Raw genomic sequence first — 14,117 nt, forward strand, 5'->3', positions numbered from 1 at the left:
TAAAGAAGAAAAACTATGGACAATAAGTACCGTGTCCTACGAAATTTGCAAAATATTCCATTTGTGTCTTAAGTTCCTTTTAGACAAATTTCATATTATTCGCCCACTATCGTCTTGCAATCCATTGATGGTAAATTGTTACCCCTATTAGGCAAACTATTAAAACATACTTAAAATTTAAAACCTTCACTAAAGCATTTTACTATACCGCATATTAAGTCAACTGTTCCAAATGCTATGAAAGAAGGCATATAGTATCACAGATCAAGCTCTTAAACTGCAAACCCTTAATCGCTAAATAGTTGCAGCATCTTAGAATAACTCAAATCAGTAGCAGCTGATCATAGAAAACGTCAGAATAGCCTTGTAAAATATTTGTATATTCAAAACTTAATAATTCTTGCAGACATTCAAGAAGGAAAAAAGGAAAAACAAAACATACGAAACCTTTTTTTACCAGCATCAAACTGTAAACAAAGGAAATTACTTACTTGATCTGAGTCTTGAAATAGTTGCAGCATATTAGTCTCGAAATCATCCTCCTCAGACCCTACCATAGCATTGCTATTGGTGGGATATACTGAGTACGATGATGATGATGATGATGATGATGATGATGATCCGAGTCTTGAAATGGGAATTTCTCGTAATTCACGTTTTATACACAAATACTCTCCTAACAAAGCCATTATCGCCAATCCAGTACCGTTGACAACCCACCATGTTATTGACGAAGGCCAACCTCCGTATAAAATGCATATGCATAAATGGATTATGTAAACCGTGGCTGCAAAATCCAGGCACTTTTTTGCTCTCTCAATCAAATAAAGCAAGAAACCAGCTCTGTAAAACATTTAAAAATTGGTTAAAAGTTGCTTTCAAGAAAAAAGTATTCAACATTAGTTTCATGCAACGGTTTTAATGGAGAAAAACTAGTATTTCTTAGAGAACACAGGTCACAATTTAAATGCATAAATCAACACCACAAGCTTTAAGTTTATGTCATAAAGCACTAATACTCACATATATCACTATTATACAACATAAAATGCAGTTTATATATTTCTCATAGTAACAAGTAAAAACAAAACTAGCCAGTCACACACACGGTTTTAATAAGCAATCCAACACCCTTATTTTATACAAGAGAGAAGCAGTTTTGAGTGTTTCAATAGAAGAAAAATGCTTATTATCATATTTTTAAAAAACAAATCCAAATGCTATCATTCATTCGTCTTGTCATATCATTTATTGTGTGTTGCTTAAAAAGCATAAGCAGTTTTATTAAGCAACCCCAAACACTAACTAGTATATTCAAGTAAACTCAAAAGATAATACATTGCAGTATCTATTAGGGATGAGCATTTTTTTACCGAATAAGCGAATATCGGTACCGGCCGAACACAATGGTACCAGTATCGGTATTCATTTTTTCATGTTTTCGGTATCAGTATCATTCGGTTTTCGCTATTTTCAGTGGTATTGGTATCGATCGGTACCGAACCGAAAAAAATGGGTACGGTATTCGACTATTCAGTATATGTAAGGCTGCAAAAGAACCGAACGAACACAAACAAGGCCTTGTTCATGTTCGTTTGTTAAGGAAATAATATGTTCACGAACGGAATAAGGAAATGAATGTGCTCACGAACGGTTCACGAACACAAATAAAATCGGCAGATCCTAGAGATTGAGGTAGATGCATTCATCAATGCGAATAAATTAAAGAATATAAAATGTTTAGATAAAATAAATAAATGTACACAAAACTTTCATGAACAACATATACAAACAAACAAGAACGAACATTCATGAACACGTTACCGAACGTTCATGATCACAGTTGAAAGAATGGGGCTCAGTTCATGTTTGTTTGTTTAACTAGTCGAACGAAATTTCTCGTTCATATTTGTTCTTTATTAAATGAACAAACATAAACGAACTTCCCGAAAAACAGTTCATGAACTGTTCGCTGAACGTTTAGTCCGTTTACAGCCCTAGGTATATGGTTTTAGTCATTTCCGGCATCGGTATCATCCCTAGTATCTACATTATAAAACTAGCTCCCTAAACTCAAAATTAATAATCAAATCAACCACAATAATTAAAATAAAATGATAATAATAATAATAATAAAATAAAACTCTTACCCAGCAATGGAACTAATAATAACGGAAGCAATAACACACCACCCAGTAACAGTAGCAACAGTAACCGTGGCATAATCAAAGAAATACACCAGACTCATCCTCGAAACCCTAGTCCCAACAAGAGTCGCCAATAACACACCAAGCGTCAAATAATACAAGCACTGAATACACACAATCTGAGCCGCAATAAGCCATGGGTCCCACACCACTGAACCATAGAACATGATTCAATACCCAGATGGAAAAAACCGATCTTTGTTAACGGAATTTGAAAATCTTGAAATTTGGTTCTTGAAATTGAAGGGTTTTGGGGTGAAATTGGGATGTGGGTTTGGTTGAATTGGGTTGATTTGATGTGGGTTTGAGAGATCTGTGATGAAGAAATGGATTTGAAGGTGTTATTGGATTTTGATTAGTGGAGGAATTGGGAGATTGGAAGAACCCTAGAATTTGATTTGGGAGAAATTAATAATATTGTGTGAATGAGGATGTTTGTTTTTTATTTAATAAACAGTAGTTTACCTTTTTATTTTATTTTATTTTATTTTGTTGATTTTGGATTAATTAATAATTATATTTATTAAGAAAATAATTTTATGTTATGACTTGTAACAACTTTATGATGGAAGTCAATGAGTGAAGTGACATAGTTATTAGATTGATTTAAGTTATTTTGTTAGTGTTATTAAGGATTGACATGTTGTTATGTTCGTAATCTAAATTAATAGATTTGAAATCTTGAATTTTGGTTAAAATTTGGATGAGATTGGAGGATTGGGTTGATTTGATGTGGGTTTGAGAGATTGTGACGAAGAATTTAATTTGAAGGTGTTATTGGATTGATTTATGAAGGAATTGAAAGATTGAAAGAACCCTAAAGAGTTTTATTTTGGGGAAATTGAAATTGGGTGAATGGGTGTGTTTGTTTTAATTTAATAAAGTGTAGTTTGTTTACTTTTTTTTTTCTTTTTCTTTTTAATTTGTTGATTTTGGATTAATAAATAATTATATTCATTAAGCAAATAATTTTATGTTGAGAGTTGTTGGTTGTAACAACCCTTTGATTGAAGTTAAATGAGTGAAATGACATAGAATGTGTTATTAGATTGATTAAGTTATTTTGTCTAGGTTGTTCATGTTATGACTTATTATTGCGTTTGTAATATGAAATAAAAACTTTATCGTGATCGCAGCTATGGGTTCTGGTTTATCTAATTAGAGAGTTCCTAGTTTATGTTTTGTTTATTTGAAATGCTCGAATACCAATTTAAATTAGTGTATTGGATTTCTTGAGATGCACAATTCTGACTAAGTTAGTGTATAAAGGTTTTATTCGGGTTATTTGAATTGAGTCATTAATAAGGGCACACTACATGTTTGCTCAACTTCTAAGTTATAGTAAAAAAAAAAACAAAACGTATTTCTTAGCGACTTCCTTGTTTTTATCTCGAAAATTAACAACAAGCCAACTAATCCACATAACCCAAATAACAAATGAATCATATAGGTTATTCGGCTAAGATTTATAAAAATCCTCTAATCAACTTTGAAGGTAAAAACTACATTGGTTATTCGGTCATTAGTCACATGATTATTATTTTCAATAAACAACCTATAAATGACATGTTTTGTTTAATATTGTGTTTTAAATTCCACTGGAATGTAAACATTCTTCAAGGTTGAGAATTTTAAATCGGATTTTCTAAGGACACCGCCCAATTGTTAAAACACCGGCCTATACGCTGCGTATAGGTCTATACGTGGCGTATAGGCCTGTGTTTCTAGAAAATCCAACCAATTTTGTCTTATTATGTGTTTTTTTCTTTGTTATTTTGTTATTGTTATTATTATTATCATTATATATTAATTAACTATCTATTTATTATTTAATATTCTTTCGGTGAAAAACAGTTAAACACATACGTATACCAAAAATCATTGTTAAATCTGTACAAATAAAAGAAAATACGACAACTAGAACATAAAATCTACGTGAGGTCCCCCATGTCCATGCCAATGTCGTCGTCGTGGCCCACGAGCCCCCCGAACGCGTCGCCAACATCGGCGTCGTCCTCTCCCCTGCGCCTCGGGCCCGAACCGTCCGGGGCATCCACGTCGTCGCCCCGTCCGCGTCTCACGCCAGACGTGCTCGCCTCGTGGTCAAAACTGGGGGGTGGTGGCGGTGGCGGTGACATGGTGTACTGTTGTCCAGACAGCTCCGCTACTCGACTGGCAACAAGCTAGTCGATCTGGCGCGACATCTGGCTCATCCGCCAGTCAATCTGGCGCAACATCCGCCGCATCTCCAACTCTAGGGCCTCCAACCTAGCGTCGGTGGCGGGACCCAGACGCACCGCGCGATATGTGCGTGGAACGTGCTGCGTCGGCCCCTAACAACAAAACCACAGAAATACGTTTAATACGAAGTCGAATTAAAAGAAACGATAAAACGTTAATATATTAAAATGTACCTGAGATGCGCCCGGATCCTCACGTCCGGCACCACCGTCGTCCGAATCCCCGCCGACCCCCTCCCCCGCGTCGACAGACTCATGGACAAGCTCCACCTCCGGTGTCACGAGCGGGGGAGGCTCGACTAAAGGCACCGGGACGTAAGGCACACGTGCCCCCGCCCCCGCCACCAGTCGCTCCCGCGGGCCGTTGGGCCTGGGGAACGAACGCAAAATGTGCATGCCGCCGCACGGAGGCGGTCCAGCGGACTGGGAGGGGTCGTAGTGATACGCAGGCCATCCACCAGGGCTCCATGGCCCAGAGATATCGCAAGCTGGGTGATGTACCCGCCACCCATCAAGGACCCTCGTCCCTGCCTAAACTGGTAGCCAACAAAATAGTCTGCAAACCCCCTAGCGAGGTTGCAGTGCCTGTGAGTCAGCAGACACCTAAAAAGAACAAGTCGCGCAGGTTGCAGTGCTCTGCGCCCTGATTGCGACCCGCGATGGATATCGCAATCAGCCTGTGAAGGTACCTGTGTAATATAAGATAATATAATTTATTAACAATAATAATAATATAATGTTATATTATATTATATTATATTAATATAATATAACTATATTAATATAATTAATATAATTATATTATATTATATTATATTATATTATATTATATTATATTATATTATATTATATTATATTATATTATATTATATTATATTATATTAATATATTATTCCAATATATTAATATAATATAATATAATATAATATAGTATAATATAATATAATATTATATTATATTATTAATATATATTACGTTATACTAAACAATAGAATGCATTTTAAGAACGTACCTGTGAAGCGGGTCCCTAATAGTTGAGACCTTGGAACTGGTGTCCAAGGTCCTATCCCCGAAGTCGTGATCGCTGATGGCCCGCCACCATACCCGTAGCTCGTCCTCCCGCATCTGGTGGATGCTCTCCGTGTATATCGGGCTGCGTACCTCCTGCGCAGTGTATAAGCCCAGAGCAACCGCGAACTCCTCCATCGAGAGATGGATGTCATGCTCGAACATGCGTAAGTAAACCTCCGACTGTGTCGTATGCGTACCTCCTGCGCAGTGTATAAGCCCAGAGCAACCGCGAATTCCTCCATCGAGAGATGGACGTCATGCCCGAACATGCGTAAGTAAACCTCCGACTGTGTCGTATCGTCATGCCTGGCACCCTCATCTGAATCTTTGGCGTACCAGGCGCACGAGGCATGCAATAATATAATATAATATAATAAAAACATAACAATGTGGAGTAAACTTACGTAACGCGTATCGTGTTATAAACCTCTAGTGTCAGCTCCCGGTGGGCTGATAGTGGCATACTGAAGCATCGGCTCCAGGGCGTATCCTGTCCAATGTACACAGCCGCCCACTGGTTTGCGTCACAAGACTCCAAAAACGACCAGGATATAATCATGCTGGGAAACGGGTGCATCTAGCATAGGCGAATGTATCGTGTGTGGGCGGGAGAACCCTCATCAAACTGCACATCGTTGCCCTAGGGGGTCCACGGCCCCGCCCTGGCCCTGGCCTCGGCCCCGGCCACAGACATAGCCCTGGACCCGCTCCCGGCCACGGACATAGCCCTGGCCCCGCCCCACCTGCTCGAGCTCGGCCTCAATCTCGTCGTCCACAAACTATAATAATAACAAATAATAATAATAATAATAACAACAACAACAATAATAATATTAATAATAATAATAATAATAAATACTAATAATAAATATTAATAATAATATTAATAATAATATATATAATAAAACAGAAAATAAAAAATATATATATCAGACGCCGCGTATAGGGATATACGCCACGTCTGATAGTCCCTGTAAACAGATGGCCGGACTACGGCCATTTTACGGCCGGACTCCGGCCGACGGTTTTATCCATCCAAACAACAGGATCATCATCATCACATTATCAACAATACATCATCATCATGTTAACATAATCATCATCATCAACATAATATTAAAAAATTACCTGCATCTCGTGTCGGTGTCGGGTGAAATCTCGTTGGCTTGTTTGGTATTCCGGTCGGTGTTCGTCCGATATAGGCTTGTGTGTGGATGCTCGGATGATCGGGCGGGAGTTTGAGATTTGAAATTATGTAGCTGTTGAGCTGCCGATGACTGATATAAGAGGTCAATACGCCGCGTATTATGCCTTTTTTTATTTAATTTTCATTATTTATTAGTATTTATTATTTATTAGTTATTAATATTAATAATAATTTTTTATTTAGTTATTATTATTTATTATTATTATTAATAATATTTTTATTATTTTTATGTTTTATTATTTAGTTATTAATATTAATATTAATTTGTTATTTATTATTGTTAAAATTATTATTATTTATTATTTATTATTTAATATTTATTATTATTATTATAGACTTTTTGTCCATTGATACAATGTCTTCTACAAGCTGTCTAGATCTACGTTAGAGGATTCCCTTCGCCAACCCCGGCGTATATCTTCGTACTCCTTCAAACGCTGTCCGAACCGTGTTTTCCATTCGAGCGCCGCCGGTACGGCGCTTGTTTCCCAATTAAGGTTTGGCGTAGGCATTGGGAAATCCCCTACTAGGTTGATATATATCCAGTGATCACCTCCCCAGTTAGCGATGCCTATAACCTGTGGATCCGGAACCACGTCAGGACCGATTCTCAATGGGAAGTAAGATTCGGTCTGATTGCCAGCTAGGTTGACTAACACACACGCGTATGTCTGAGCAACCAGGTGCCCGTGACCGGGTAAGCTGAACCAACGACTCAGCGGCGCCGGTTTGACCGTGTTAGAGTACGGAATGCTGGAATGAACCCAGCCGTACAATCTGTCATCCTCTTTGTTGAACATCGCCCACCACCACCCTTCGTTCGTTTCTAGCTCGTTCTACATCGCCCGCCTAATATCCGGCCAAACTTTCTCATGTATCCCCAAACCAACTACGATTGATCGAAAACCGCAGTTACCGTCTGGGCGTACGTTTTTGATGTCTGCGACGAACGGCTGGGCCCAGCTAGGAATGACGCTCCTAAACGTTTCTATCGCCGGTACTTGCGCTGGCGAAACCATCAAAGGAAACCCGAGGTGAGTTCCCGTAGGTTGCGATGTCTTAGGTCGTCCACGAGGAGTTTTAAACCGCGACGCTGACTGGGACAACGAACGAGTCAGCGAGGATGGGGTGGGGGTTTCTTGGCTGGGCCCCTGTGACGAGGATGGGTTGTAGGAGCTATGTCTTGGGAGATCTGGAGCGGGGGTGTACGCTGTGCCTCGGGGGATCTGGTTTTTTGGGACGCCCCTGAGGATCCTTTCTTTTTTCTGGCTCCTTCTTTTTAGATCTCCCTGAAATAGCAGATAAGAGCTTGGCGAAAAAACATTTATTTTGATTAGGGTCATCTATGGACGATAGCGTATCTGTGATGTCCCATAGACCTGCTGCGTAGTCTGGCTCTTCGTTCAGCGGACAGGCTGGATCAAAATCAAGCCTCCTCCAGAACGGGTCAACATCCTCTATTGGGATACACGTGTCGTTAACTATGTATCCCTCAATCTGACAAGCACATGGCAGCCCCGAAGACGAATACAAATGGTGGTCGCATGAAGCGCCGCCGTCACACATCTTGTGTATCAACCCATACTCGTTCACAAGTAGACCCAGAGCGAGAATCGACACCCTGTTTATTAGCTTCTTCAACCAGACGTGCTGTCGATGTCCTTCCATAACCTTCAAACGGGAGGCTTCAAAAGATTTACCGATTTCTTTCATCTGCGAGTTGACCATTTTAAGGATTTGCCTGGCAATTGTGTCGAGCGAGTTGTTGCTTCCATTGAGGTACCTTTTCAGATTTGCGTCCTGGCTCTCAACTCGGTTCGTCGTAGTTTCGCCGTAGTTTCGGCGTTCGTCGATCCAGCAGGCTACAAACTTGTGTTTGTATGGATCCAGCCAGCTCTTACGAATGTATTGCCAGCCTTCTGAAAAATAAAAGGCCACGTTATTAAGATGTATGTTTAGGCTATTAAAAACTGTCAGGTGATACGAAGGACTCACCGGCTCTATCGTCCCGTATCAAATGACGCTCCATGTTGAGGCGACGGTGGTCGTACTCCTACACCATCGGCGATTGATACAGGACCTTCCACCAGTACGCAAAGTCCGTCCCCATTTCCGTGTTATATAGGCCCTTAAATTTTCTCCTTATATTCTCGGATATTGCTACCTGCATAAATTTTTTGTGGCATTAAGGAAGACCGCGTCGCATGCGTTCATGAGGGCCTGGTCCGCGTCGGTCAGGATCACACGTGGCTCCATGCAGTCGTCGAGCATTTGTTTAAGTTTCTCCAGAGCCCAGCTGAAGTTCCTCTGCCGTTCCCTGATCACAAACGCGGCGGCGATACAAAACGACTGTGATGTCGATGTCACACCGATAAACTGAACCAACGGCCAGGTCGTACATGTTGGTGTTGTACGTCGTGTCAATCATCAGCACCTCGGGGAACACACGCCACATCTTATGCGACTTACTATGACAGAAGAAAATTTCCTTCGTCCTGTCGTCGGTATCACTCTCCCGGGTATAGAATGTGAAACCGTTGCCTGCGAGAAAGTTTTCAAGCGCCTGCATTGGATGAAATAAAACTTTGGTAAATATTACAAGCACGACAAGTACACATTAAAACTACAAGTGTTTTGAACTACCTTCATAGGGGTGTCGCCTAGTAGCCCATCCCTCATAATCTTGGCGGTGTGGTTGTATATATCTTTTATTACAGGTTGCACACCGGGAAAATTTTTGCGGAGGGCTGCTTCGATTTCTTGCGTTTCACGCCGGCCCTGTTTACTCTCAACCATAACCAGCTGGTCGGTGTTCATTTTTCTAAAAGACGCACACCCCTCCTCGAATTCAACGGGATCGTGGTTGTGAGTCTCGTTTACCACTTGAACCCTCCAACATGCACCCCTCGAGTCATACCTGCCCAGGATCTTAAACGGACAGCATTTTTTGATGCTGCCGGTACGTCTCACCGTCGCCTTTATTTTGGGTTCGCCTCCACGATTTCATGCAAGGTCCACGGCGTTTTTCCTTGACCGCTGGACCACAACAACAAACCCATGCTCCCGTCCTCTAATTTTTACCCATTTCTCCAGCTCCTCGCGACTCTCAAAAATCTGAAACATTTTACGCTAATTCTTAAGCCGTTTATTAAATAACATACAAACAAACAATGTTAACTTAAACAAAACACACGATGTCTTACAGCATCTGTTTTATACGAAACCTTCATCTCGCGTATATAGTCGTCATCGTACCCATCTTCGTTATTTGGGTTTGGCCCGGCTTGATCATTTCGCCCATGGTGCGATGAAGACTCGGTTCCATAAAACGGATCATTTGCTACCGGTGGCTGGTACGATGACGTTAGCTGACCTCCATAATCCGACCAGGCGACAGATGACGGGTACGACAGCTGACTACCGTAATCCGACACGAAGTACTCTTACCATACATAAATTAGAAATTCAAACAACAGTGTTAGTGATAATAATAAATAACAATAATACCTATAAAAAAATATAATATAATATTTTAATAATAAATAAGAATATTAAAATAATAATAACATAACCATGTATTTACAATAAGACTATATAACGAAATATGGTTCAAGTTTGGCAAGCCCGGCGAGCCAGTGTTACCATAAAACTGTGCGGGCTGACAGTAAGGTTGTTGGGGCTGGGTATCATACCCGATATACTCCTAACAAAACGTAATGCAGCATGTGTTAGTAAAAAAAACTACCAAATTCATACTAAATAAATATATAACGAAACCTGGTTCAAGTCGGGTAACCATGACGTGCCAGGCTGATCGTTAGCGGCGTAACCCGGCTCCTCCTTTGGAAATAAATGGTTAAACCAAGACATTCTGGGTATATATAGTACAAATGTTGTGTTGTTTTTTTGTTGAACGTTGAGAGATACAACGTCTCCATTTATAATAAAGAAAGGAAAGGAGGAAAGGGAGGGGAGCCGGGCTCTAACAATTCAGCAAAAGCAATACGCCGCGTATAGACCTATACGCGGCGTATAAGGTATGATTTGACAACCTTGCCCAGCTTTTGCAGGGCAGGTTGGAATCAAACTAATACGCCGCGTATAGGTCTATACGCGGCGTATAAGGGAGCTTTTCTAAAAAAACCCACCAGCTTGTCTTGTTATGTTTTTTGTTTTTTTGTCTTTTTTTTTGTTATTTATAATAATTATTATTAATATTATTTTAATTATGTATAATATATTATTATTCACAATTCGGCAAAGCGTGTTCGGTAGCAGACCTTATATGGGAAAATTGACATTGCAAAACGACCCTTCAATTTATTGGCTGATATCGTTATGGACATCTTGAATCAGTTACGGTGATTACCTTGGGAAAAACTGGCAGTGCCAAACGAACCCTTTCTTGGATGCTCTCGGTATCAGCATCTCAAATCCGCCTCTTCGATATCTTCAAACTCCAACGGTCTTGACCTTCGGCTACCACCGGCAACCGTAGTTGTGTTCACTCAAACACATATCAGTTGTCACTAAGCTTAAGCTTAGGCTTGTTATTAGTTTTATTTTTAGTTGTGGGTATTATAAGTTGGTCATGTTGCGTATATTAAAGAATTGTCGGCGTATATTTATACGTATACATATATAGTAGATGTGCGTTATAAAAATTCATTGCGCCTACATAACCAGCACCAGATCGAGACGCTAGTTTGATAAGTTTGAATCACTCGGATCCGCGGTATCCGTTAACGGTAGCGAGAACGTGAGCCCATATTTTGGACAGATAAGTGGAAATTCGGTCATTGCTCTAGCTCAACGAGCACCAGACTGAGATATTAGTCGGGACTTACCTGAACCGGTTGACACGTATGCTGACGTGGATTTAGGCTCCGTGTTGGCGCTGATTAAAACGTTTGCATAATACACAATGAAAGCACAAACTCAAACAACAATCCATACAATAGCAATTCTCGTCAACGACCAGTCAAACAAGAAGAAGAGAAAAATAACGAAGACAATTGCTATTGTATGGATTGTTGTTTGAGTTTGTGCTTTCATTGTGTATTATGCAAACGTGTCAACAAATGCTGTAAACAAACGTGTTAATATCCGGGTCAACACCGAACCTAAATCCACGTCTGCATACGTGTCAACCGGTTCAGCTAAGTGCGAACTAATATCTCAATCTGGTGCTCGTTATGTTGGAGTAATGACCGAATTTCCACCTATCTCTCCAAATAGGGGCTCCCGTTCTCGCTCTCGTTAGCGGATACCGCGGATCCGAGAGATTCAAACTCATCAAACTAGCGTCTCGATCTGGTGCTGGTTATCTCGACGCAATGAATTCTTATACCGCACATCTACTATATATATACGTATATATATATATAAGCCGATAATTCTTTAATATACACAACATGAACAACTTAGAATACCCCCAACTAAAAATAAAACTAATAACAAGCCTAAGCTTAAGCTTAGTGACGACTGATATGTGTTCGAGTGAACACAACTACGGTTGTCAGTGGTGACCGGCGGTCAAGACCGTTGGAGTTCGAAGAAATCGAAGAGCCAGATTTGAGATGTCGATAACGAAAGCAGCCAAGAAATTGAAAGTTCATTTGGAAATGCCGGTTCTCTCAAGTAAGCCACTGTAACTGATTGAAGATGCCCATAACGAAAGCAGCCAATAATTTAAAAGTTCGTTTCGCACTGCCAATTTTCCCAAATAAGTCCTGCTACTAAACTCCCTTTATCGAATTTCCAATAATAATATGTTATTGAATTAAATATTATTAATATTAATAATAATCATAAATAACATTAATAATAACAAAAGAAAAGAAAAGAAATAAAAAAGGGCTAAAAAAACATAATAAGACAACACTGGTGGGCTTTTCTAAAAAAACTCACTAACATAAATATAACATAATACAATATAACATAATATAATATAATTATATTATATTATATTATACACTATACAAACGTACCTCCAAAAGTCTTGCATCGCCGCCGAACCCCGGCATCTGACTCTCTGGCGTACATCAGGTACCTAATAATAATAATAATATGTTAGTACTAATAATAATAGAAAAATTAATGCTTTAATACTAATAATTATATGTTTAGAATAAAAATAATAATAATATAATAATTAATATTTTAATAGTATTTTACTATAATTATTTTAATAATATTTTGATAATAATAATAATATAATAATTTATATTTAAATAATATTTAAATATTATTATTTTAATAATAATAATACTATTTTAATAAATACAATAATAGTATTTTATTTTACTAACAATAATACTTTCATAACAACAATATCTTAATAATAATATTAATATTTTAATAGTAATAATATAATAAAAATTTTAGCGATAACGTTAACAATACGGGAAATCTATTTTAAGTTTAGGAGGCCCGGCGAACTAGGGTTACCGTCAAACGGTCGATGCCTAGACAAATTTCTAAAGTAAACCATTCACCAAATCTCTGTCCTAACATCTACAACTATGTCCTAACATGTAAAAAATTAAGATAAAACGAAACCTGGTTTAACTCCGACTGACCGTTAGCGCCGTCCGGCATCTCCTCGTCCGACTCCAGAAACATACATGGTTTAACTCCGACTGACCGTTACCCGTCCAACATCTCGTCGTCCGACTTCGGAAACATATATGGTTGTTGGTGTTGGTTGAATGAAGAGGATGTGGGTTAAAAAAATAAAGGAAAAAAGAAATGGTGGAGAGGAAGGGGAGGGAGCCGGGCTTCAAAAATATACAAAAGACAATACGCCGCGTATAGTCCTATACGCGGCGTATAGCCCGTACGATCCGACAACCCTATGACAGGCCAGGCTAGGACGTCAAATCGTACCCTAATACGCCGCGTATAGGGTGGTGTTGGGACGGTATCCCTAGCATGACCCTTTTAAATATCTAAGATATCGAATATGGGTATCATACTTGCATAAGTTTGGTCTATATGTAGTGTCTCTTTCGCCATTTGATGCCACTCAAACGATCCGTTAACCATAAGGAGTTCTGTTAGCCCCCCCTTTCATTGTTGCACGGTGCTTCTGTTTGATGCCCTCTGTCTCTTGCTCTATCTTGGGCATTTTGTTTTTCATTTCGCGCGAAGACTCGCGATGCTTCCATTAGCTTGGCCCAAGTGGTTGGCATGCCATCTCTGCTCACGAGAGCTCTGCGGAGTTGATCACTGCGCGCACCTTGAATAAAGGCCACGCGCAAGAGTTGTTCAGTGATACCTCCAATTGCCAGAGATTCCTGATTGAAACGGGTTATGTAGTCTTCAATGGTTTCATCATTCCTGCGCACGCAGTGCATGATGTCATCGGGGTCGCGCGTGTGTCTGCGCTGC

At 39.5% G+C, this 14,117-nt stretch overlaps 1 protein-coding gene and 1 pseudogene across 2 annotated transcripts; both read right to left on the bottom strand.

The window, feature by feature from the left end:
• Window positions 1-287: 287 nt before the first annotated feature.
• Window positions 288-2,374, bottom strand: LOC143625677 (uncharacterized; annotated as a pseudogene). The gene is made up of 3 exons (XR_013152311.1): window positions 2,151-2,374; window positions 458-843; window positions 288-337 (listed from the first exon to the last, which is right to left on the bottom strand). The product of XR_013152311.1 is annotated as an uncharacterized LOC143625677 (transcript).
• Window positions 2,375-7,087: 4,713 nt separating this feature from the next.
• LOC143625678 (uncharacterized) lies at window positions 7,088-7,525 on the bottom strand. Its single transcript, XM_077095956.1, has one exon. The coding sequence runs from the start codon at window positions 7,523-7,525 to the stop codon at window positions 7,088-7,090; it is 438 nt and encodes a 145-aa protein (XP_076952071.1).
• Between the last annotated feature and the right edge of the window lie 6,592 nt (window positions 7,526-14,117).

This window comes from Bidens hawaiensis, unplaced genomic scaffold (assembly GCF_021521415.1).
Source record: "Bidens hawaiensis isolate Kalapana, Puna unplaced genomic scaffold, B.hawaiensis_p1.1 tig00004192_1, whole genome shotgun sequence".
Taxonomy (NCBI): domain Eukaryota; kingdom Viridiplantae; phylum Streptophyta; class Magnoliopsida; order Asterales; family Asteraceae; genus Bidens; species Bidens hawaiensis.

Coding starts and splice junctions, on each gene's coding strand:
- LOC143625678 (XM_077095956.1), bottom strand. CDS start 7,525: ATGTTCAACAAAGAGGATGACAGATTGTACGGCTGGGTTCATTCCAGC.